The sequence below is a fragment of the Poecilia reticulata genome, chromosome 12 (assembly GCF_904066995.2).
Source record: "Poecilia reticulata chromosome 12, P_reticulata-male-v2, whole genome shotgun sequence".
In the NCBI taxonomy this organism is placed as follows: Eukaryota; Metazoa; Chordata; class Actinopteri; order Cyprinodontiformes; family Poeciliidae; genus Poecilia; species Poecilia reticulata.
The window spans coordinates 16869473-16895910 of record NC_088841.1 but is presented as its reverse complement, the minus strand read 5'-3'; the positions used below and the strand labels follow the sequence as shown (position 1 = coordinate 16895910).

Here is a 26438-nt window from a genome sequence, read left to right as displayed (position 1 = left end):
GGCGGATTCCGTCATATACGTGGAAATTAACTTGGACACACATGCACCGAAAACACAAGGGAGAGCGGATGGTAGCGATGTGCGGCAGTGGACAAATTACACACACTGCAGCCGAGTGGGCAGAGAGGAGGACTCTGTTTGTGTGTGTCGGTGTGATAACCTTGCTCCATGTTGGATCCAGTTGAAGAGCCTGAATCTGACTTAACTTCGCAGACACGTGAGGAAACGTTTCAAGAAGTGTGAGAAAATGAAAAGCCGAGCTAGAGCGGCAACGACGCGAGAGCGGGGATTTTAAGGAGAAGCAGAGAGAATCGAAAGAAAACATGACATCATAGTTAATTAGAATCAGGTGATAAACAAAGCGGTGATATTTATGTTACACCATATGCCCTGCTCCATGTCTCTTTCAGTCTCGGGGGGGTTCAGCAACAGGTTTCAGACATGTAAGGTCAAGGAGGAGGCTTTTCCCAGCTGCTGGGACCACACTGATGCACACACGACGCTACCCAGCCGCCCGAGTGCATCTCTGTCTCACTGTGTGCATGCGTGTGTGTGTGCGTGCGCGAATGGGTCGGCCATTTCTAAAACCTGTTTCGTCTTTGTTGTTATCACATAAAAGACTGTGTTTATCCTCCAGGAAGCCGTGTTTGCCATGTGTACTTGCAGTGGCGCAAAAAGTGGGTATGCAGGGTATGCAACGCATAGGGGCGCAGCACCAGAGGGGGCGCCAAAACCCCGTCTGGAGGGGGCGGCGCGCCGATGATGTTTTCCCGTACACTAATGCGCGCCTTACGCTCCTTCACCTCGCGCACATAACGAGGTAAATGTAGCGAGTTTTACCCTTCACGTATCGTCGCCTCGGGGGCGGGGGGCGCCGATCTATGTTTTTGCATCCACCTGAATAATGTGTAGTTGCGCCATGTGTATTTGTAATGCAAAGGTCTGAGCAATGAGAAATGGAAACCCCTGAAGTAATCAGCCAGGTCGTCTGCTGGGCTTCTTTCAAACTCTAATCTTTTGCAGGTTCCCAACTCACGTCTTGCTTCAAAAAGCTGTTCACCTGCTTACTATCATCACTCTGAAAGCGCTGTTCGCAAAAACCTGTGAGCCACGTCTCCCAAAAACTGGCAGACGTGCGAGTGTCTCAGGAAGGACATTTTTAAAACACACAGGACAATGTGCTGGCGTGCTGCAGAGTTATGTCTTTTTAATAATGAGTATTGTTGTGACCTTGGTGTTATTTGTTACAGGATAGTAATATGCCTGACAAGTAACGATTCTGAGAACGATGATAGTAATAAGTTTGATGAACAGGAAACAGGAGGTCTACTGTACTTTTGATTTCAACGTCTGTTTTGAGTAAAGCTTCACAGTAACGTCCTAAAATAAACAGATATAGCTATTTAAGCTAGTAGAAGTGGCTTGAGGTCACACTTGTATTTTTGATGAACAATGAAATCATTAAAAGCCCAAGTATAATTTTTAATATGCCTCGGTTTCAGACTGAATATTTCATATTTCAGCCTATTTTCATTGACTGTAGATCTGATCCCTGCTTGGGTGAAAAGTCTTATGAGATATGAGGTTATGACACTTAATCAAACCAAAATGCTGCTACAGTATTACAGATAATTTTCTACAGTATCTTATGTAATTAATACCTACTTATATTTTAGAGAAAGTTAGGAATTAAACATTAATATTTCATCAAGTATGAAAAGGCAGTGAAAGTAGTGAAATCGTTAGCACACACACTTTTTATCTTTGCAATATTACACTTTAATATTCTCAGAATAAACATTGTCTTGTCCCTTCTGTGTTTGTATTCCCATCATTTTGTACGAAAAAAGTATAAAAGTTAATTATATCATTATCTTTTAAAATCCATTGGTTAGTTTTTTTTTTTTTGTTTCTTTATAAAATAAAATCCAAACATTGAACACAGACAAGTTAAAGACAAATATATTCTTTTTATTTATACAGACTTAAATGATTATTAGTTTAAAAAGAGAAGCATAACTGGTAGAAAAAAAGACAAGAGTATGCCTTCTATTCTTTGTTTCTGTTAAATATAACATAAAATAAATAAATCTGAAGAAAGAGACATGATATAGTAAGATTTGTGGTGGTGCCATCATGAACAAGCTATTCTCTGCTTTTACTGCTTCCTTTCAGGTTTATAAAGATACCTTTATCTTTTTTTTTTGTCTATGCACTCCACAAATCTACAAATGTGAATCACATTTTGGCACAGATGTTTTGTTTGTGTTCATTGTGCCAGTGTACTTTATAACTTAAAATAATATATACATTGTATGCTGATATATATTCTTTTATTTTTCTTTAAAATAGTGTCCTTATCCAAACAAGCAGTCCGCTCCACATATTTCATTTTGTTTCTTTCTCAGTGCATTTTACAGACCAGGTTCAGATCTGTCCCATGTAGCCACCACCGTAAAGTCCAATAGACGTCCTGCAGTTTCGCCGACGCGTCCCATCATCGTGGCTGCACCACCATGGGCAAGAAGTGAGTCGCTGTGTTTTTCCGCCGCGTTTTCTTTCCCTTCAGCGGTTTCCCTCTGGGGTTCAGTCCAACAAACATGCACTTGTTTTTTTTGGTCCTCCACTCGGCAGAAGCGTAGGTGTTGTACCTGTTCTCCTCGATGCGTTCGATCAGTCGACAGTCGGGGCCGAACTCCCTCTGCGGATGGGAAACACGCAAAACACTGAGTGTCAAAGTGTCACGGATCACATTTAATGCTTGTGCAGCGTTTTCTGCTCTGAAAAGAGCAGCGTCTCTAAGTGCCGCCAGTGGCTCCAAACGGCCTTTTGCTCGACGCAGAGCCAGACGAGCGAGTGATGCATTCACTCAGAAGGACGTGTGGTCGTACACAGACATATCTGAGGCATTCTACTGGCAGAAGATTAATCCAGTTTTACAAGACGATTGTTAGAAGCCATAATTATGTAATCTTTGAGGGGGCGGAGGGATGCATGGAATGTGGCTCACTTTGTTGTCTGGTAATAAACCAAAATGCTTTAGTGAAAAAGTATTTATGCCCTCATAGACTTTTTATGTTTTTGCTTTTTATCACACGTGAATGTTTCAAATCGGATTTCAAATATTTATGTCAGAGATCACCTGAGTAAATACAAAAGGATTGAAGCCGTACAAGTCAATCCAGCCCTGTGTGAAAGCCATCCTTGTTAAATCATGAATTACCTGCGGTTAGCCACATTTTTCTGGTGAAACTGCACCAACACCAGACCTGATTACTGTCTGCCCTTCAGAATCCAGAAATAACTGGAATAGAACATGTCTGATGACATTAAATAAGAAACAAAACACTACACATCATGCTGCGATCAAAAGAAATTCAAGAATTGATGGCCACCCGTGTCTTTGACATCTATCAAATTATACATTTCTAAGGCTTTTGGGAACTACAGTGAGAGCCATTATCCACAAACGGAGAAAACAATAAACAGTGATAAACCTTCCCAGAAGAGGCAAGCCACCCAGAACATAAAGACCCGTCTCACATTTGCCGGGAAACATCTTGATGGTCACTAAGACTTTCCGAAAAAGTTTTTGTTAGATGTATATTTCATTACATGTGGTGTAAAACTAACACAGCACTTCAGAACGATACACCTACAGACAAATATGGTGATGGAAATTTGATGTATGTTTGCATTTGCAGCTTTGCTTTATCCCTTGGATGTAAAAATAAATAAATAAATAAATAAATAAATAAATAAATAAATATTACAGTGAATTTTTTTTAGTGGCACATTCTGTATTTATTGAAGTAGAAAAAAAAAATTCTTGACCTAATGATACAAAAGACACAAATAACTTTAAAATAAAAACCTTACATTGTTGAATCCTGTGCATATATTATAACAAGAGGATTGTTTGTAGTGCACCTGCTACAACCTACATCTTTTGTGCAATTAATAATTAATTTTTGTGAAAATAACCAGTGCAAACATGACAAGAGTTTAAAGGTTCATCAAGCAACATTTACATTAATCTATAATGTCTCTTATTATTTTGGCTCTAAGATTATAGTAATTTTGTTCTTTGACCATTCATAGTATCAACCAAATGCTCTGGATTTATACTGAATAAAGATGCCAAGAGTCTATAGGTAAGATATTAGCTGACTGGCATAACAGAATCTCACTTCAGAAAGCCTGAATTATTCCTTTCAAAGTCACAGTTTTGTTTTGACACACCCCACGGAGATTCCAATTATAGCCTTTTTTGTGATTAAAAGACTCTGTCTATCTTCATCATTTACGATTATCACCAGTCTTATGAATAATGGAAAATGCATACATGTTAGTACGGGGTTCTAGGAAGGACTCACTCTTCCATTACTGTGCTGAAGATGACTGATCTGTAAGTCATTAATATTTGGAGCGGATTTAATTTTAGCCAAGTCTGGTGCAATTCCATCCATCCATCCATCCATCCATTTTCTTCCGCTTATCCGGGGTCGGGTCGCGGGGGCAGCAGCTTCAGAAGGGAGGCCCAGACTTCCCTCTCCCCAGCCACTTCTTCCAGCTCCTCCAGGGGAATCCCAAGGCGTTCCCAGGCCAGCCGAGAGACATAGTCCCTCCAGCGTGTCCTGGGTCTTCCCCGAGGCCTCCTCCCGGTGGGACGTGCCCGGAACACCTCACCAGGGAGGCGTCCAGGAGGCATCCTGACCAGATGCCCGAGCCACCTCAACTGGCTCCTCTCGACGTGGAGGAGCAGCGGCTCTACTCTGAGTCCCTCCCGGATGACCGAGCTTCTCACCCTATCTCTAAGGGAGAGCCCAGCCACCCTGCGGAGGAAGCCCATTTCGGCCGCTTGTACCCGTGATCTCGTTCTTTTGGTCATGACCCAAAGCTTATGACCATAGATGAGGGTGCAATTCACGTTTTAATAATGTTTTTGCACACTGTAACAAATTCTGCCAAATTCTGCTTTCCGTTTTAACGACCGCAACTCACACGTTGCAAAAGCTTTTAATCGTTTCCTTTTGACTCTGCAGAGCACCGTAAAGACATCGTCCTCCTTCACGTCTTCTGACAACACAAATCAACAAACTGTAAGCCATTGTTTAAGGACTAGTCCCATGTGTATTTAAGGCCAGCAGTAAAACCTTGGCATGGGACTTGGGATCTAGTAAAGTGTGACATTTCGAAGGTCAAGGCATGGTGCAGGTACAGAACATTGTGACACGATGTCTGAGTCTTAACGTTGCAGCAATGATTTGTACATGAGGAGAGAAAAGATCTGAGGGAACGTTGTTTGTCAGTTTACTGGAAGCTGCCGTTGTGCTCAAGGCTAGCCTCACTTAAGTAGGCAGTTAACTGGATGCAGTTGATAGTCACAAGGAAAAATGTTCTTGCCCCCCACCCCACTCCATGTATCTGCACACACACACACACACACACACACACACACACACACACTTGCTCACTGTCTCCCTCTGAATCTGAATCTGGCCACAGCTGTTCAAATTGGTTCCAGAAGTAAAACTGAATGTTCTCAAAGCAGAAGGAGAATATTTAACAGACGCTGTGCGGCTTTTCAACTTTCTGCGTAAGAGCTGTGTGCGTGTGCGTGTGTGTGTACATGTGTGCCCTTCAATTAGATGAAATTACAGTAACAACACCATTTTACTTTTAAGATACTGGAAAGATCAGACCTAAAAAGTAAAAAAATAAAATCAAATCTTTCCCTTTAAAGCTTTTAAAATAGAATCAATATGCTGCGCAGCGACCACTGCTAAATTCATGACCAAACTACATAACTGTGACCGTTTTTGACATTTTATCTGGTGATATAATGAAACAATGATTTCAATTGATTACCACCGGATAAAGAAGTCACTGTGCAAAGCCATCAAGTGTAATTGAACGCCGGCCCCTCGCTAGTCAACCGCCACTGCTGGCTTGTGTTGCACCAGGCAGAAGACGTCATGGGAATTCAGTTTCAGGTCGTGCAACAAAATCTCTTGTTTTCTTTTTTTTTCCCTCCTTCCCCTACATCGTATGTCATTTCATCTGAGCTGCAGCTCCAGAGAGACACGCTGAAAACGGGTCTTTCAAAGTAAAAGAAGGAGAGGGAGAGAATGAGATTGAGAAAAAGAGCAGAAAGAGGGAGAAAACAGATGAAACAAGGGCTTCTCCCCTAAGGGACTGAAGCAGAATAGAAAAACCTGCTGGATTGTGTTTCCTTTTTCTGAATGGCGAGCAGAGACAGGAGAGCTGACGCTGACAAACTGTGGTTCCTTTTTTTCTGGAACAGTCAGTGCTAAAGCCTTGTCCATTGTTTTACAAAGTGTTTCAGTAAGCCATCTAATATACTGCAAAGTTTTGATTTGAGATTATAGTTTAGCAATTCAAAGGCGTTCTTGCCAAAAATAAAACGCTCCAAGTAAGTCAATAAAAAAAGGAAGTTCACATGAGTTTAGTCTGAGTTTACAACCAACCGCAGCACAGGAACAGCCATGGTTATAATTTTAAGTGACATAAAAATTTGTCTTGATCACAACAGAATCTCTATTGTTGTTCTCCTCGACTCCAGAGCAGCTTTCAGTTGACTTTGTTTAGCATTTTGAACATTGTTAAAATCTGATTCTCTAATGTTTGAATCTAATTAGGTAAATGTTGCTCGTGGTGTTCCACAAACATCTATTATCGGTCCTGTCTAATTCATATATAACTACCCTTTGCTCTATCATTTGACACTAACACACGTCCTAAAGCAGATGATGCACAATTGGATACATCAGCTTCTCCTTTATTGCCTCACAGAAATGATGATTTTTGAGGAATCTTCTACTACATTTTTCATATGAAATGTGTTTTATAAATAAACACAACACGACATGACGTGACGTGAGTAAAACGGAGCCAGAACTCACCGCTCCGTACAGATCTCCGCTCTCTTTGATTGCCAGGTAGTGGTTGCTGCTGAGGCCCCTGATGGCCACCACTCCCACATCCACTGATTTGATCTCCAAAATACCTGGTGAAGAAGACACACACACAGACACACACACAAACACGTCAAACCGGTTTGCAGAGTCGCTGATATGGAATTGCAGCACTTAGAAAATTTACTTTTGTTGATGTCAGATATTGTAGGGCAGTGGCTTTTTTATATCCAAACTCAATAAATAGGAGATAATTTTAAGTTAACACAAACTGACAGGCAAAATGACAATTGTTCAGGCTCACAGTTTTAAACTGCACAGTCGTGCAGAAAAGCGTATTTGCCCAGGGACGTATTTCCTCTGTTTTTTTAGATGCTCAGACATGATCCATTGATGTGATTAAATTATATATCATAGTAAAATTTGTTTAATGGTCTAAAAATGAAGTGTGCCAAAACCCCTTACCCTCCCCCCACAAAAAAAACTAAAACAGACAAAATCCATCAGGGATGAAATGCTTTTTTCTTTGTACGGCACATAGTGTACTGTAAATCGGGCAGAACCTCATAAACGTTTTTTTTATTTATTTCTTTACTGTGGTTAATCATAGGATACAAAGTAAAGCAACAGATCAGACACTGAAATGCCAAACTATCTATTTGAATCATGTTTTGTTTACAGATTTAAAACTCCACTGGAGCTGCTTTGTCACTGACTTTTATTTGTTTGTTTAGTTCTTTTAATTTTCTGAATAGCATGTTTTTTGTTTTTTTTCCCAAAGTATCACCCCGCTTAAAGTATTTGTATCAAAATACAGATGAACATTATTTATTCCAGCGTCTCCCTCACATCCATATCCCAGCGGAGACCTCAGATGTGCCTCTTGCCCTCCCTTCATTTGCTTTTACACTCATGGGTTGCATGCTCTGCAAGCAAGCTGTAAGCCAGGTACGTTTTCTTTTTTTTTTTTTTCATTTTTTACATATTTGCAATGTTTGTTTTTCTGACCATGGGAGCACAGGCAAACCGGCAAGCATTCGGACAGAACTGAGAGAAGCTTTCTGCCTGCCTGACTGGCAGGAGGTCAAGGAAGCCATATCAGCTTTCGAGGTGAAGCAATTACTGGTTTACACTGTGGTCAGTGGCTTTCTGTCGCTGCACCGAGCTTAAAACTATCAGGGTTTTGAGAGAATTAGCAAATTGGACAAGAAGGAAATTGAGCCTACTTGCAGAATTAGCTGCAGACCAACCCAGGTTACATTTTCAGAGCATTTCTGAAGTTCACCTACTGGCAAAAGAGCAAAGAGATGGATATTAACTTGTACATCCTGTCATATTTTGTCCTGATTAGGTAGAGGTGGGAAAAATACATGCCAAGGATGTTTTTTTGTACCACATGTCCCCTTCCTGCCCTCGTCTCTTATCGTAAATTTTGTTTCATGGCGATTAAACAGACAAAGAAAGTTTGCTGAAATAAGCATACAAGAATCTGAGAACTGTGCTCCACAACAAAAACTTCTCAATGGCAAGAAATAAACACATAAATTGTTCAGATATGTGTTCTCTTTGGATAGTACTCTTATTAAATGTTACAGTTGTTATACCATAAAAGCATGATCTATGTGGCTTATATTCAAGACCTTTGGAAGACATACAGTCACAGGTTTTCCCTGGAAATCCACGTCTGTTCTTGTCATCTTTAAATAGTTTTTTGCCACATTTTCCAATTTTCTGATGCTGGAAACACTTAATGTTCCTTCATTTGGTCAAAAATAGGGAATCATCGTGTAACCAGACTCCAAAACTTTCCGTAGCTCTCGGTACATACACGCCGTCCATTACTCAGCCAGACATGCACCGCAACACAACACTGATCTATCAGGTTCAAAATGTTCTCTCTCGCCGCTCCACAGCTGACATTTCTAAGCTGTGATCCATACAAAATAAGATCTGTCTGTGCTCACGCGAAGCTGCTCCACCTGTTCAAACCCTTTTCCCTCCTCCTGTTTGATGTGGCTTGTCAGAAACCAAAAAGCACAGGGCTCTTTTATAGCCCCTTTACCAGAAACCAGAAGCCATCGAGTTAAATCTCCAGGCTGCAACAAAAAGCTTAGATTGCATCTATTCAATTTGTGGAAGTCTCAGACAGAAAAAGATTGTGATCAGGCTTCATAGATGAACCCAGTAGCTGTCTCTGATAAATGCACTTTAATGAACGAAAACTTTAAATACTTAAGCTAATTATGTTATGCAATTTAGGGAATTTCATTGTGTCTCACTTTCATGATGTCACTCACATTTTTATTTGTCGTTTATGTTTTAAACTGTAAAAGAAGAGAACCATTTCCGAGGTACAACAATAGCAAAAGCTTTCCTGAATTTACAAGTTTTGGACACGTCCATCAAGCTGTCACTACCAAACCCAATATCTGTGTATAACAGGGCAAAAGTATGAAATAATCTTTGGCTGTCAAATCCCAGGTGCGTTTTGTGGCATTAACCCACTGATGGTTGATGTCATGAACCGTTCTCTTGCAGTAAGAAGAGCCTTGGATGTTTGGGCACTGCATGTTCTCGTGAAGAAGAAAAATGCATGTAAAGTCATTTGGTGATGGAGTGCGCCATCCGGTGTGTACCCTTCTTTTCACCCAGTGACTCACAGAGGCTCAGCGGGGATATAGACAAGACGCGATTGTTTTCTTTCGTAGTTTATGGCTTTTTTTTGCAAAGTGCTTCTTTTATAGACGCTCACGCTGACTAATGAGGTTCTTGGAAATAATTTTACTACCATACGAATTCCACCCAAAATTGTAGCCCAGTTGACGCTAATCAATAAGACATTGTTTCATCCCATTTCAGAAGAACGAGAAGAGAAAATGAAACAAGAAACTGCCATGTCAGGGTTTAATCTATCTATCTATGAACAAACAATATTAATTTAATTTTGATTGAACTATAAATAAAATACATCGTTTTTTGACTCAAAAAGAATACAAATGTGTAAGGACACAAGTAGTAGTGATAAATATGTTCAGGCTATGGAGGAATATATGGTGCAATTCTCTGAAGAATCTTGATATTCTTACTCTTTCAACAAGACGTCAAATCAATTTAATCAATAATACATTTTGAAATAGTTGTACAGGTTCTGAAGGAACAAATAGAAATGTTTAGCATATATAGGCTTGCCTTTTTGGTACAAGACAAGGACACATTTTAATTATATTGCCATGTGTTACTAGACTCTCATGTCCGCAGTTGAGGCCTGTCATCTTACCAGAAACAAAAATGTTATATGTTTAATATTAATAACAGAGTATCTCCTTGCTTTCTGCCAAGGTGAAATGCTTTTAAATCCAGATCTTCATTTTCATGCTTCAGTCAAAGACAAATTATTTCTATTGTCTTCCAGCTGGTGAAAGATCTTAAAAGCTGGTGCTTCATGTCTAATTCAGGCACAAAGTCAAAGGAGGCTTCTTTGCACGGGCAATCTGTTTTTTGTTAAAGTACAGTATCACTCTCTGGACTGCTAAGATGTTTTTTTCTTTTTCTTTTTTACATAACTTCAAAAGATCCACATTCATTTGACAGACATGGTAACTTCTTAGATCGTTTTACAGCTCATAGAATGGATTAATGAAGTCATTGTTTCAACAATCAAATGGCAGCCAACATTATTATTGCTAAATAATGAGGACAATCCAGGCTCTCTCTCTCTCTCTCTCTCTCTCTCTCTCTCTCTCTCTCTCTCTCTCTCTCTCTCTCTCACACACACACACCCACACACACACACACACCAGAAAACCCACACATACATAAACCTCCTGCCGACCCCTGGATGGCCCCATTTGGAAACACGGTCACTGAGACTCCAACTGAACCTAAAGGTTAAGGGAGGTTGTGAAAATGTTTCCACTGTTTATTCTGGGGATTTTTTTGAAGATTACGGAGCAGTTGTTCACTCGGTGACCTTGACACGGAGACCAGCTGCGAGTGGATCTAATGCTTGTAGAGATCTCGCTGAGTATTTTGAAATATTGTCGCTTGACAAGCAGTTGGTGTCAAGAGCTGCAATCAGCAGGACAAATGGGTCAGTCTTTTTTTTTTTTTTTTGCTGTGACATGCTCAATCTCATGTTAAAGAAATGCAACACTTTAGTTTTTTAAACAACGTCGCTGATTGACGATGCCTCTTCTTTGTTGCAACTCGACTGTTTACATCCAGGAAACCTCATAAAAAGACACAAAAGAATAAAGGGGTTCACTTTTTTTAATTTTTTTTTTATCCGAGGGTAAATGAGCCCACCGACGTGATTAAAACCGACGTTAAAAATATTATACTCTGTCAGGCAAATAAAAACAAAATAAATGAAAGAAAGAAATCAGAGAGAAACACGACAAAGAAAATAGTCCTTGTAGCTGCTGCAGCATCCGAGACCACCCAGACTTTTAACCGGGTTATAGAAGTTAAGTTGAATGTTTCCAGCTCTTTATGAAGTCAAAGAGAAAGAACAAACATCCCCCGGCAGTGCAGATTACTCCGTGAAGATGCTTGGCTCGTAGTGGAAGCCATTGTATATTATGCGCTTTAAGGAACACGGAGGTATTGGTTTAGACTGATGTGGTTGACATCAGTGTCATCCTGCACTCAGTGGCCACATCAAAGCCCGCTCGGCTTAGCGGGTTTGACTAAGCTGAGAAAACAAAGGCCCCTGGCTGATTGTCAATATGGCCAACATATTGTTATAAACAAAACTTCAGAGGTTCTAAATTTGTTTTCGGGTACAGTCATAAGAGGGATTTCAACCTAATTTTGTCAGTAATAAAGATCAGAATGAAGAAAAAAGTTTGCTTCACCTTCTCTCATTGCATTATTGAGCTCAATTTTATGCTTATCGTTCAAGTTTTTTTCTTTTTTTTTTTGTCCTTACCAAGTTGAGGGCAAAACTGCTTCTCGTACAAGCAGACAGCTAAATCTAAAGTAAATGAAAACCTTTCATTTAAAAAGCTAAAAATCTTGTAGATAGGTAAATGACGTTTCGTACCCTTCCTTCAAGACCTGGGTACTGTGAGCCGACACAGCGAGTTATGTCACACACGTTTAAGAGCAACCGAGAGGAAACCAGAAGAAATTCTTTGTGATGTTAATGGTTATATGATTGAGGGGGGAGAAAAACCCCAAACCACCTGAGAAACCGTGATCCCTCTCTCTCTCGCACAGTTGACTTTGTAACATGATAGAGCGCCAAATCCGCCAGCTTCTCTCCAAACAGACTCGCAGGTCTGACACGACAGGAGTTATGTTTTCAGGAAAAGCGCTGCGACAGTCGTCCGCGTTTCACACATTTTTCATTTACAGTTCATCTGCCAGCGTGATGTTGCCCAACTGTTGTTTTGAAAGGTTTCTGCATGGATTACTGTGTAATGCCAGAGAGGAGGGGAAAGAAAAAAAAACAATCCTGCAAGTTTCAGTTGTTTAAGACAATATTGTCAGCTTTTCAGATAAAACAGTATTCAGTTTGCACATTTGCTTTGTGCTTAGTTCTTACTTTCCTTGCATTAACGTTTATTTAGTACACTTACACACACACACCTACACACGCACACACACTCGCACTCCCGCATATGCACAGGGTAATTTGCTGAAATTCCTAACGACCCAGCTCAAAGAGCCAGACCATCCAGATGCCTTTTCGGACTCAACTCTACCTTTGATGATTCCATTAAAAACTTACTCAAGCTGTGTGTGAGCGGGTGTGTGAGTGTAACGATGAGGCATGGAGGGAAGCAGGAACACAAGGTGTGTATTTGGTTTGGACGGACTTTTTTTTCCTTTGTAATGCACATGTTCTAAGTATGGCTGCCGCCCTTCACGCTATGCGTCACACATGCTGGTCTTCACCTCCAACTGGTTTACTGGTCAGGAATTCGGCCTCTTCACAGGCACCAAGCTCACATCCAGGTGACACTTCAGTATTGGCCTTCATGTTTAATACAATTCTAACTAACAGGTGTGCAGTGGCTGGCCTGGAGGAGAAGAAACAGAGCTAGGCACCGGACTTGCTCATCAAACTTGCAAGTATCCATTAGCAAGTGGGGAATGATAAAAAATATGTCGGGGAAAATGTAGGCAATCGGTTCACTTGACTACATCAGCTGCCGGTGGACAGAGTGTGGCCAAAGAATACACACAAAGAATACACACAGGATGCCCAAGTATGCCTCTAAGGGAGAATTTATCAGGATAGTCCACGATGAGTTAAAGGGGGCTGCAACAGACTGGCCACCTGTCCAGGGTGTACCCTGCCTCTCGCCCAAAACGTTCGCTGGAGAAAGGCACCAGCAAACCTCCTGACCCCACAAGGGACAAGGGTCTACAGAAAGTGGATGGATGGAGTTAAAGATGGTAGAAAACCACTTTAGTCTTGGCTCAGATTAGCTAAAGCTTCAGCCACAAGGATAAAATAATCTAGATTTAAAGAACAGGCATAAACTTTTAACATTATTTCACTAAGGCAAAAGCACTAAGGGGCCATGTGGTTTGCATTATATTTCCTCATCTTTACATTTATATTGCTACAGAAAAATTGTATAATGCTACAAAACGCCCAACACTAAGCTCAATGTGGAAAACTTCTTATTTCTGGAAATTAGCTTTGTGTTATTTTCATTTTTTTTGCAGCGCAGTCTGGCTCCTAAATCCGGATGAGAACATCTGGATAACACCAAAAACTGTTTCAGACACCCAAGAAAATCAAGCTTTCCGTTTGTTAAAGAGTTATTTTCAAAGTGACTCTGGTTTTAACTTTTTCGAGATGAAGCAATGCCAAGCCACAAAGATGAGTGTGTCACTGACAGGGTAGATTCTGCAATTTGAAAACAACTTTCCCGTTGCTGTTTACTCCATAGGGAGCATAGCAACGATATGAAACGTAGACAGCAGTAAACAACTCTTCAGAAACATTTGTAATGATGCAGGACAAGTGAAACTCAGAGCAATGTGGACTCTGTGGAGTTGCGTGATTTCAGGTGTACTTATGCAGTTAAAAAACTCGTTGCACAATCTTCACGTTTTCCCATCTCAGATGAGGTATGTTTTCTTAAACCCTACAAAACTCATTTGGTAAAAGAAGTTATCATTGAACACAATATTTAGAGTTTGAAGGGATTGTTTTGTCTTTTAATGCAAATTTTTGTTGTTATTATCTCTAAGAGCCAAAAACCTTTAAAGCAGAAGAAGATCGTAAAGAAGCATATTTGGCGCTGAAAGGCTTTTCTGTAGGGCGGATCCTTTCTGGTCTGAGGTTGTGGGAGGGCTGCATACATAAATCTGGCTCCTATTTCTGTCTTGTCATAGTGACAGAGTAATCGACAAGTGAGTAAAATAACGGGGGAAATGTCAAGCGTCGACAGGAAATATGTAAACAGTGACGGAAAACTGAGATAGATCCTTTCGTTTCGTCTTCCTCTGTGATTCATGGCAAAGAAAAAGCTCCACTTTCAAGAGTAGCTGAACTTTAATAATGAAGAAACATTCAGAATCCATTCTTCAATTCCTTGACTGAAGCTTCTGTATTTTGCACCCTGCTGCAAAGAGAGGAGGATCTTTTGGGAATGTGGAGGGCAGTAAGTTACCTATTGGCCCATAGAAAGACACATTTTCAGATACAAGGTAACACAAAACAATTCCCAAATCTGCAAATAAGTGGATCATGTAATGCAGCTATTAGCTACTAGGACCTATTAGCAAGTAGCTCTGCATCTAATTTTCTGAGATACTAAAATTCATTGACATTTCTAACTGAATGGAGTCAAGGGTCATTTATTAAGTCTATATAACACTGAAACATAATATTTTATAAAGATATTGAAGCGACAGTCCAGTTGGTTCCTTTTTGATGTAATGAAACTTGTAAAATAAAGCACTTGTAAACTCGTATTCAGGAGGTAAAATACTAAAATAAATACTAAATTACTAAAATACTAAAAACATACGTATCATTGATAGGTTGATGATGAAGACGTTTTGTGTTTTTTGGGGGAATTACCACTGTTAAACATTGATCCAACCATTACATCAGTTTCTTTTATCCGAGTCTACAGTTCTACTAATTGAACAAGTTAGAATGGGTCTATAGGCTAAACAAATCATGTTTTTTCTCTCAGAAAATGAGATTTTGCCTTCTCGGTTTTGCCGAAAACAACCCATTCCTTCCAGGACTGAGTTTAAAAATAAAACAGCTCTTTTCTCCATGACTGGGAGACTGCGCATGCATATATGTTGTTTATTGCAGCCAACAACTAAACACTTGTCTTTTCCAACAGTTAGTACAGCGGTAAACCAACTGACCAAACATATTTCTCTTTTAGTAATGAAGTGTGTTGAATTCTGCCTGCATGGCTAAGTCATTGGCTATAGGCTTGGCTGGGGTTGCTTGGTTACGGAGCAAGCATCTCCTGATTGACTGACACAATAATCAGGATGTGTATGAAACAGCTCTTTTTCCGGACAATAAAAAGCATTTGCTTATTGCCCATAAATATAATGATATGATTTTTAGCTGTTTGTGTCTAGAAGCAGTACAGACCCAAATGGAACTATTAAAATGTTCCCTTTAGCAAATGATTCAGAAGATACTAAACATGTGGCGAATGATCAAAGAGTGTGTCTACTTAATCTCACAGGATAAAGCCAGAAACACCATAAAAGCCACGGATGATACTGGGATTACAAGTATGAGGTGCTTTGCACATATGTTTCAGCTGATTATACTCTTAAAGCAGACAATCGCAGAAACATTTGATGGAGATAGCCAGATAGTTCAAGCACTTCAAACATTTACAGAGCTTCAAATGTGCCACGTTAGACACACAGCATTGATTACAACCAGGGGTGAAAGTAAGGGGGTACGACAGGGTACTACGTACCCCTAAAAGATTTAGCGGGGGTACACAGTACCTGCAAGAGAGAGGAGCGGCTGTCAGCTGTAAAAAAAAATCAATGGGTTCACTGTGTAGCCGTGAGTGCACCCACTAATTAGCCGTGACTGATTAGTTTTTCAAGAACAATCTAAAACACGACTTAATCAGTTAATAAATACCTTTTTTCCCATTTCATATTGTTTCTGAACTGTTCGTGCTTTGCTAGAGCAGCGGTGCAACACGTCGATCGCAGAAGGTTTTGAGTCGATCTCGGCTTTAGGTGACAAACTGAACGCCGCCAGGAGGCTGAGAGCAGCACGTCCTCCTCTGACTCGCTTAAAACGTTCGAAACTTTATTAAAGAACAACAAAAAAATAAATAAAACGTGTTCAAATTAATGACCCAATAGCAATAATAATCTCAGTGATTATTGTTTCAACAAGGTGTTGCGCAATTATGTGGTTTCGGTTCCATTATCAAAATAACGAGCAGAGCAGGAGTTTAAAATTGACTAATCAACCACCGCTGTGTTCAGGGAGCTTATTAATGATCGCAAAATAAATATCAAACCTGAAAACCTAATATTGTAACGGACTGAATGTTATGTTTTTAACATAACCTCTGGTGGGCTTGTGGAGCGCAGGAGGTTGCCATGGCAAAGGGTGTGCTTAAATGACAGAGACGGAGAGTAAAAATGTGCGAGTGGTTTAGAGTTGATCATCTGTTCGGGTTGTTTTACATTTGTCTTGGCGCATCACAGCCGCTGTAGTTTCTAAACGTTCAATAAACGACAAACTTGGACTAATTACCTCGTTCTTTGTGAATATACGTCATTTACAACAAACATCAAACACGATAAATATGTTTCATTAAGTATTTAACAAACAAATGGCTTCTACCATGATAATTGTATGAAATAAAATGAATTGTCTAATATTAAAAAAAATAGTTTGGTGCTGTCGGGCTCAGAGTCTGAGAGGCTTTTTCTTTAGCCTATCAAACAATTTTGTTTTTTGCCTCTTATTTAGTGGAAATATTAATGTTGATGAGACTTAATGATAACCTTTTTCAACCTTTATGGCTCCACTGTTGAAAATTAGGCTCTAACATTCACAAATGACATTGAAATAAAATCCAGTCCAACATCTGGTTTGAGGTGATTCCTCTGGAACCTGTTGGAGGAAAAATATCCCAACTTCAGAAGATGAGCTTTTAACTTAACAGAGCTCTGTGGTTCCTCCTATCAGTATGAGAGTCAGGGTGACAAAGTGGAAGCTGCAGGATCTTCAGAACAAACAGGTCATGATGCTGGGCTACTGATTATCCCTCTGTATGGACACAGGATCAATATAACCAGTTTAAAAGATAAATGAATGGTTATATGCCAGACATGAAAAACTGGGATGCACTCTATGCCATGATGTTCAGGATTTAGGTCTCATGGCATCTCAAGGTGTCAACATTGCAGCCAGTGGGCTGAGGAAAGAAATACAGCTTTATTTTGTAGTAATTCAAGAGCTACCAGCTTATATATATATATATATATATATATATATATATATATATATATATATATGCTCCCTATATGACCCATATATATATATATATATATATATATGGGTCATAGTACCCCCAAGAATTTAAAACTACTTTCACCCCTGGTTACAACAAAGTCACAATCAATGACACTACATTTTCTTAGACTGAGATTGCCACACAGTTCACACAGGAAACGTTGAGCTTTTCCACTACAATTTGGGCATTACTTCTATAAAGAAAGAGCCTAGCTAAAAAGCAAAGGTCATGATTTATTGGTCCTTAACCTTCAACTGTGTTAATGGGAAGAAATATCCATACTGTTTCTCTCAGCCTTGATTCAGTGGTTGGTTTCTCATGCTAAGGAAACTATTTCAACCCCATGCAGTGTTGCCCATCACCTTTTAAATGGCATACAAGGGAATTTTATTTATTGTGGGGATTTCCAGGATGCTTGTATCAGCCATTCTATGCTCCGAAAATGACCCTGCATGGGCAGTAATGAGGTCAAAGGGCACTCACACCTCTTGACCCCTGGGCGATCACACTCACTCCTGTGTTTGAGATGGAATGAGACCCCTTAACAGGACAGATGCAGTTACAGAAATGGCTGTGGCTTGTAAAGAAGCAACATGATGCAGCCTAAATTAGAAACATATTAAAAGTTCCTGTAAAGTTATTCAGATTTTTATAGAAATGAACGCTGTAACAAATACGAAAGCACACAATAATATACAAACTATTAAAGTAGAACATTACGAGCTGTAACTTACAAAGATGAACAAACTCTGCGTATCTTTGTCTTAATCCATTCCAGAGCATTTGTTGCGAAATAGCTCATAATGAAGCCTATTGAACATCTCCAAGTAATTTGGAACATGGCTGTTATGTAAGACAGCGTTATGTAGAGTTTCAGCAGGACATTAAAACAATAAAATGCTCAAAAAACAAAATAAATTGTGTTGGATTAATAACTTCATTTATCCAGATTCCTGCATCATTTAAAATACTAAACACTACAGAGAAAATGAAGGAAGCCATCAAATATACACTGATCTGTTAATACATACAGAGTTATTAGTGTTTTAGAGACGCCACAAAGGTGATGCAAGGACCAAATAAAAATGATTTTGTTTGGCAATTCAAATATGTTTTCACTAATTTTGTTTCCAAACAGATTCCCACATAAAAGACACACGTAAATATTAGCATGACTGAGCGCCGCATCCTTTTTTTATGTTTGCACAGTGAGCATAACCACTAATTTTAAACGATACACCAGCAGCTATAAGAGCACTTCAATGTTTAATGAACAAGTTATTGCAGGGGTGCTTGCACAGAACTTATATTTACAGCCGGTGCAGAGAAGAGTCCATGAAGATGTCAAGGTAATCTTAAATGAAAAGCAATGTTGACACTAACCCTCGGTGCATCCAGTACCACCTCATAACTCTCTTTTTATGGGCCACACTGTTACCTTTTCCCATGAGAACCCTAAACATGCTCCTCGGAGCAAAGAGGAAGCAGCAAAACCAGGGATACAAAATAAGAGACATTCAGAAACAGCAAGAAAGGAAGGGTGGGAATAATTTCATGGATAGAAGGGGTGTGAAAAGAATGTAGGAGTGGAGGAACTTGTTCCAGGTTTTGATCTTCCTTAAATTTGCTGAGGCACTAGAGGTTTACACCACTAAGAGCAAAGAAATACATATTTTTGTTGCTAAGGACCTATAAATCCAAACATATGCTTAAAAATTTCCACGCACTCCCAGAGAAGTTTTCAGTTTCTAAGTGCAACAGCAAAACCAGAACAGAAAATTGCAAGTCTACAGTGTCTTGCCAAAGTATTCATATCCATTTACCTTTTACACGGTTTGACAGAATTTCTTTTTTTTGTGTGTGTGTGTGTGATACAGCAATACAAAACAGAGTTAGTTGCAAAAACTTAAACTGAGCTTTAAGCATATTAATTGGCACAATTCAATCCATGATCTGAAAATGAAAAGGATATAGCAAACCTCCAAAGATACCACATCACAAGTCACACAGGAGAAATAGCAAATGTGTGGAAAATGTGCTCTGGTCAGATGAGACCAAATTAAGTTTCTAAAAAGACTAACACTACTGCAATGTTAGCAATGATGCTGGCAGCATTATGCTGTTGGCATGCTGAAGCAAATAATTATACATATCTTCTCTGTCCTCTGATTGGCCCAGTCAAAGTCCAGACGTACATCTCCACATACACTTTTCGATCTGACTGAACCTGAGAGATTTTGCTAAGAACAATGGGCAAAACAATTAACCTTCAGATATGCAAATCTGGCAGAAACCTCCTCCAAAAGATCTCAGCTGTAATTACCGTATAACAAAAAGTAGTTTTCAAAGTACAGGCGCGCCCAAAAAAATGTGTTCCATCTGTTATTTTTCTCACTCTGTGTACTATGTTCTAGTTTTTATTGATCTATCACCAATAATCTCAATAAAACACATGGATATTTCTGGTTAATTGTGGAAAAGTAGTGTTGCATGATCGTTTTTACGAGGTATTATATTTTTACATTTACCTTTGTGCTGCACTAATTGACTTAACTTTTACTTTTATAGTAACCCTCATGAAGCTTTTTGTTAAAAAGAACAAAATCTTTATGTGCTCTAATGGTCAATAAAATATTATAGAGCTGTGTACAGTTCAAGTCCAAATTAATCTTTTACACATGGGAATGTTTAACTGGCATCTTAAAGCAACTAAAGTGCCAAAAAAACACAAGTTAAAAAAGTTAAAACTCAAAAGAGAATACACCTTTCTTTCTATGAATCCACATTATGGTGTGTTAATCAGTGGAGGAAATATTTGCTGTCCGAGTGGCTGTAGTGAAGTCAAACTGTGGTCAAACTTCAAACAGCCATAAACTGTTTTATTGCCTTATTTGTTTGTCTGTGAATGAAATGTGGCAGCTTTGTAGACAACATGGAGGAAGGAGAACAAGGACAGTCTTGTTGCCTTTTGGTCAGGGCCAGGATCAATGCTAATCACATCCTGATGCGCCCTCAAGACATCCACATGGAGACCAGAGTGCCTCATTGCGAGGGACTTATGAGGTGAGATGGATAGATGAGCACAGAGCAAATCAGGGTAAATAGAAAAGCATGATGAGCAGCAGAGAGCACAAATTTATATAATGTAGACTTAACCTAGAATTATGTGCCGCCATGTTGACATACTCAGACCGGCTCGACTGCATTAGGGAGACTCATCTCTGGAGTTAAACCATCTTCGTTTAACTCCAGAGATGAGTTAAACGATCTAATGACGGCCACGGTCTAATGACGGCCATTCTTGAGCGAATGTCCACGCTAATCATTTTCAACGTCCTGAACAGGTAGACCGTTTGGAAATAAGGTCATTGGGTTTGTTCCTCCTCTTCTGTCCTTCTCTCTGATCCCACTTCACCAATGAACACAATTTAAAAAATAACAGTAACTTTTTAACAGTCATCTTATCAGACATATTAGGAATTGAAAATTAATTGCGTTATGTCTATCTCTGTGCCTTAGAAAATTCATTAATAAGACTCATTTATTAGGATTCTAAGCTGGGAACAGATTCAGTAAAAAATCTTTGAAACGGCCCTTTAAACACAAACTCGAATGCTTTGGATCATAAGTCCATTTTAGCATAATTAGCCAGCCACAGTGCAAAGGCATATTTGACTAGAGTGCTAACACATTAGCAAACACAAGGTGGTCGCTTTCCTCCATGGATTAGACAGGCAATTAAGAATGCTTAGTAAATGGAAAGCAACTGACTGTTTTGGTGTGCTAATGGCGCCCCCCAGGCAGGGACTCCCTGGGTGGGGAGTCATATTTCCCCTTAAAAAGAAACAGCACAGCTTGCCCCTTCAACAAGACAGGGGGGAATCACAATAGTAAAAATATTCAAGTTTTAACCACTGGTCTGATATAAATTGATCTTGGCAGATAATTAATATGAGGTAGCCCTAATGATGTGTGATAACGCTAGTATAAAAGTTTAATTCATCTAAAGTGTAATTTAAGGAATCCCTCTGGGTTTTCAAAATGCTCCTTTGGGGCTCAATTAAAACAACATTTTTTCCCTGTGGTCCCCCCACAGTCTGTGTCGCCCTGGGCCATTTCGCCCATATCAGGAAATCTGCCTCTGAATCCAATTTTTGTTACTTGTCCAGTTAAAAAGGAGGAGATGTTTTGTTTCTAATGAGAGCCCCATAGAAACCTGCATCAAACAAGCAATTTGTTTCTTTGCTCTGTGTGCAGCAGTTGTTTTGCTTCTATCAGCTACGAAAGCATCACTGTGTACATGAACAATGTTATGATCTGAAATGTTAAAACAAACACAAAAGTGTGGTCAAAACCTGTTGGTGCGCAAAACTCCTGAGCAAGAGAGGCGTGTGAATAACATGAAACATGGGAAGTGAGAAACCACATTCAGGTTCAAAGACAAGGGAGCAGAATTAAGTTACGCTCTGTTTGCTTTACTTTGAAGGGTGCAATTTGTTCAGAGCTCATGCAAAAAAAGTGCAAGAAGTGCACAGATCTCTCTATATATCAGGGTTCTGCGCAAACGCGAAACCTGACTGAATCCACGAGAACGAAGACCCTGCAGCACGGTTCGCACTCTCTAGACTGCGCTTACTATTTTTCTACTATAATGACATGCAAGAGCTTTTCAGTCTGATTAATTGCTTTTCTAATGCCATTACAGTCAGTGACATAGTGACATGTTGCAGCCTGATGGCAGAGCTCCATTCATGTGTGTGTAAAACCATCCATACATGCGCATGAGTGTGTCAGAGAGCACTGCAGGCAAGGGGAGGGAGGAAGAGACGCTAATTGAAATTCCTTCAGCCATGTCTGGCAAAAACTTGGTGTCTGAGTGGCACACACAGACAAACACACACACACACACACACACACACACACTTGCATATATTCACACTGGCCCTAATAAAAGTAGGCTTTGCCATATGGAGGCCATGTGCAAAAGTGGCCTCTCTCTGCTCAGCTGCATGCATGTGCGTCTGTGTGTTCCCAGCAGGGGAGGCATATTCTCCAAAAGTCCCAGGGTCAGATGCGTGGAGACCTATGACATATGTATGAGAGATAAAGACCTATAGTAACGCAAGTAGAGATGCACAAAGCAATTGGCTCCTTGATTGGGCCTGATGGGTAACCAGCTGTTAAAAAAATCTTTTTCCAATCAGAGAATGGAGCATCAACATTCCTTGTGGAGGCTCTCGTTGCAGACTAAAATTCAGATGTTTCTGTATCGCTGATGTGACGGAGACGTAAGAAGTTTCTTAAAAAAGAAACAATTTTCATTATGCTGGGCCATGTCTGTGATTTATCCAGGCTGCAAGACAGTGAGGGAGAGCAAGACTTAAAGCAGACAAGAAAGCTGAACAAACTACTCCAAAGTTATATCATTTTATCAGCTGTTTCAAATGTTGCCAGCTATTTGTCATATTTCAAAGATAAGCGAAGGATGAAGGATCTACATTCTTGGGAGAATAAACAGAGACAGTGGCTTTATTCCCGCTAAGTATGCTAATCAACAACATAAAATGTCTTCTCTCAGACAGCACCACTACATACTTGCTCCTAATATAGTCGAATTTTAACCACAGAAACACAATCTTGATGTGTCTCTAATTAGAATGACTCGTACAGACACGGCCTGAAATTAAGAAAAACGGAGATGATTTAAAGCAGCAGGACAGTATTCAAAATAAAAATTATTTCTCTCTGTTTATCAGATGTTTGTCTGTCGTATTCAGTAAAGCTTGGTGGAGAATTTGGGGTAGGTAAGCGTGGGAGTACTTTTCTGTTCTCCCTCAACAACTACTGTCAGTGTGCCCTGAGGCTGCGGAGTTACTCCGAGCTGCTCAGAGGCCAAAATTCTCTGGCAGTCTTGGAGAACTTCCAGATGTGTTTAACTATGAGATAAAAGTTTCGGAGGACAGAATGATAACAGCTGATTTTCTGCTCTCAATCAGCCATAACTGGTTGTGATAAGCCTCGCATGGTGAAGTTTTGAAGTGTTTAAATATGCTGGTGTGCAAACTGGGCACTTGGTTTGGGGCATGCATGACGCCCTTTATCAGGTACAACTTCACACAACCTGCAGTAAAAATGTCAGAGAAGTATCTTGGCAGAGCAAGACAAAGGCAGGAGCCAGTGCGAAGTAGGACAGCCGTACAAATGTGAAGCTTAGTGGCACCGACAAATAGTCCTGTGTTCTCACTGACCCCTCTCAGGATAAATGGGGGTTAAATCATATTTCATAGCCCAGAAAATGCACATTCAGAGAAAGAGGCAGAGATCACTTTACATCTGAGTCAGTAAAACCTCAAACTTAGCATATGCCCACTACTATTAGAGCTGCAACACAATAGCAGCAAGGAGTAAGTGGACTTGTCATTCTCCCCATGGGGTTCGGTAATAGCCGTTTCAGATATTTCCCATCAAAGACAAAGAACTTTCTCTGGGCGATTTCTAATTGATTCCAGTGGATCGTCTCCCCTTCTTTGTTTTTATCTGCTTGGCTTACTTGTTTTAGTTTCTTTTTGGTTTTTTTTCTTCTTCTTCTTCCCTCCTGCTCTTCTTCTGTCAAGCTTTCTTCTAACCAAGCTCTTTGTAGTCAGACAAATATGCTCTGCCTCCGCACATGGCTGGAAGCATGCAGCACGGTTATTTGTTCTTTTGCCCAGTCACCTGTCTCAATGTGCACGCTTGCTCCAAAAAAGAAACACAAAAACTTCATTCCTTGTATATAAACTCATGAGACAGACAAGAAGAAAAACTTCTGTCTTTGGCCATTGGTAGTAGGAGCTTTGTGTTTGGTGGCTTTAGCATAACATTTAAGTTTTACCAAAACAGTTTATTAAAAACTCACCAGGCAGCACCACTGGTAAAGAATATTATTTGGGCCAGTAATTAAAAGTCAAAAATATGCCGTAAGAGATAAACTTTAACTTACTGTATGGATCATCCTCTCTTTTGGTGCCATTGACGTTTCCGTCCTTGCCAATGCGAAGAAAGAATTTCTGATAGGAGAACAGCTTCCTCCTGCGCACGTCTCCTTGAAGATGCTTGTAGCTGCTTCGCACGTGTCGCCCGACAACTGTCGCAGACGACAGCGACACATTTGTCGCCCGTGGCAACCTTGCGGACGACGGGCGATGCGGTGCCCAGCAAGGTGGCGTAGGAGTCCCCTCTGGTGCATGGCTCTTTTCAGAGTCTGTCGATGAAGCGCAGGGTCCGAGCAAGAGGAGCAGCAGGAGGGAAGTCAGAGGGAGGAAGAGTGATGGAGGTCTGCGGCAGGGGAAGGAGGAGAACCAGGCGACCGGTGCACCTTGTGTCACTGTCCATCTACACATGGTAGTGGAGCTGGGAGAGCTGTGGAGGAGCTCAGGGGCTGGGGCATGCTGAGCCGGGTGCAGGGAGAGGGAAAGAGAGCGGGAGAACCCCCCCCTGACCCACCGACTAGACCTCCTCTGCCTGGGAACCGGCAATCTCTCTGGGACAGTAGGTGTTGAAACCTGTGGAACAACTGGGGTGAGAACAGTCTGACGGCAGTGGATCAGAGCAGGGCTTTTAGCAGCAGAGCTACAGTTCCTGTGCTTGAAGAATGATGAAGGATCAGCTGCTGGTGGTGCTGCAGCTGATTTGGTTGCTGTTCCCCTTTTCTGGAAAGTGTCAATATCCAAATCTAAAATCACCTCACAACAGGAGGAGGTTTTTTGCTCCAACTCCTTCAACAGAAAAGCACAAATTATAACTTTGTTACTATAAATATGTGTATATATGTTGCAATGTTGTCTATAATCTATCTCATAAGCATAAGTCCCATTTAAATCCTCAAGTCCATGAAGTAAAGGAGAGAGGCAGAAGAGAATGAGTAAAACACTTGAAGTATTTGAAAAGGAATAATTGGAGACAGAAAAAAATGTGATGCTTCTTTTAAGAATGTCCAAAAAAAAGGAAAAAAAAAATCCAGGCAATGAAGGCAAGTTTTTTTCCCCCCCCCCTAAAAAGTCTAGAAATCCAGACTTTTTCTGGTCTTCTTTTCCTCCTTTGTTTCTCTTTTTTGCCTGAGCTCGTTTTGAAGTTACTTGAGATTGTAACCAAGCCCTCACTGGTTTCGTCTTTCTCCCCTCTCTTGTTATGCGTCTGTCAGTGAGCTAAGCTCCCGGTCTGTCCTCTCTCCTTGCTTCTCAGAGTCTGAATGCAGGAGCGCTGTGTTGCCTCTCCTCTTTCCTCCCATGTGTGACTCCCTCTTTCTTTAGGCCCCCACCTCTCTTTGCTCCTGCCTCTATCAGTGGCTTTCCCCTGATCTTCAGGAGTTTCAGAGAGGTGACTGAATCTTGTCTTCCTTTCACCTTATTTATCTGCAACAGCAGCTCCCCAGATGTCTTTGTCTAATTGGATGTCTATTAAAACCACTTGGCTTTGAAGAGCATGCTGCACACACACACACGCGCGCACACATGTAGTGTGTAGAAGTGTGTGTCCACATGTAAATGTGGATTTGTAAGTATGTGTGGTGGGGGAGTACAGCGTGGTAATGTTGGTGGGAGGGGGGGTCTGTCCCACTTCATTTTGACTTTCCTCCTCTCTCTCCCCCCTTCTTTCTGTTTCCTCCCCTTCCCAGACTAAATCCCAGAGTAGGTCAAGAACCAACAGGAAAAAAAAGCCATTCCTTCATCTCTAATTTTCCCTCCTTTTGCTGTGCCTGATTAATATTTATTCCGTTAAAAACAATTAATACTTTTGAAAGATATACAACTTTATTTTTCTAACAGACTTTAAAATCGTTCTGAGCTACTTTCGTGATTTTTTGGTTTTCCAATTGTAACATCTCTTGCTGTAAATATTTGCTCCTCAGTCTTTTGTGTCCTGGATTTTAATATTTTGAGTCCAAATGCTGACAGAGAATGTCACACATATAATTTGGAAGTGTTACAACTAGGATTTATAAACATGCTGGCGATATAGTAAGATC

The 26438-nt window shown here is 40.3% G+C and overlaps 1 protein-coding gene across 1 annotated transcript; it reads right to left on the bottom strand.

Moving 5' to 3' along the window:
* Positions 1-1950: 1950 nt before the first annotated feature.
* Positions 1951-25617, bottom strand: fgf10a (fibroblast growth factor 10a). The gene is made up of 3 exons (XM_008424055.2): positions 24414-25617; positions 6927-7030; positions 1951-2701 (listed from the first exon to the last, which is right to left on the bottom strand). Exons 1-3 carry the CDS (start codon positions 24811-24813, stop codon positions 2498-2500), a joined length of 708 nt encoding a protein of 235 aa, XP_008422277.1. The 5' UTR covers positions 24814-25617; the 3' UTR covers positions 1951-2497.
* Between the last annotated feature and the right edge of the window lie 821 nt (positions 25618-26438).

Excerpts from the sequence above, each read along its gene's own strand:
- fgf10a (XM_008424055.2), bottom strand. The coding sequence starts at position 24,813 with ATGTGTAGATGGACAGTGACACAAGGTGCACCGGTCGCCTGGTTCTCC. Across the intron at positions 7,031-24,413 it reads AAGAGAGGATGATCCATACA|GTATTTTGGAGATCAAATCA; the intron begins GTAAGTTAAAGT and ends CTTCTTCACCAG. Across the intron at positions 2,702-6,926 it reads GCGGAGATCTGTACGGAGCG|AGGGAGTTCGGCCCCGACTG; the intron begins GTGAGTTCTGGC and ends TCCCATCCGCAG.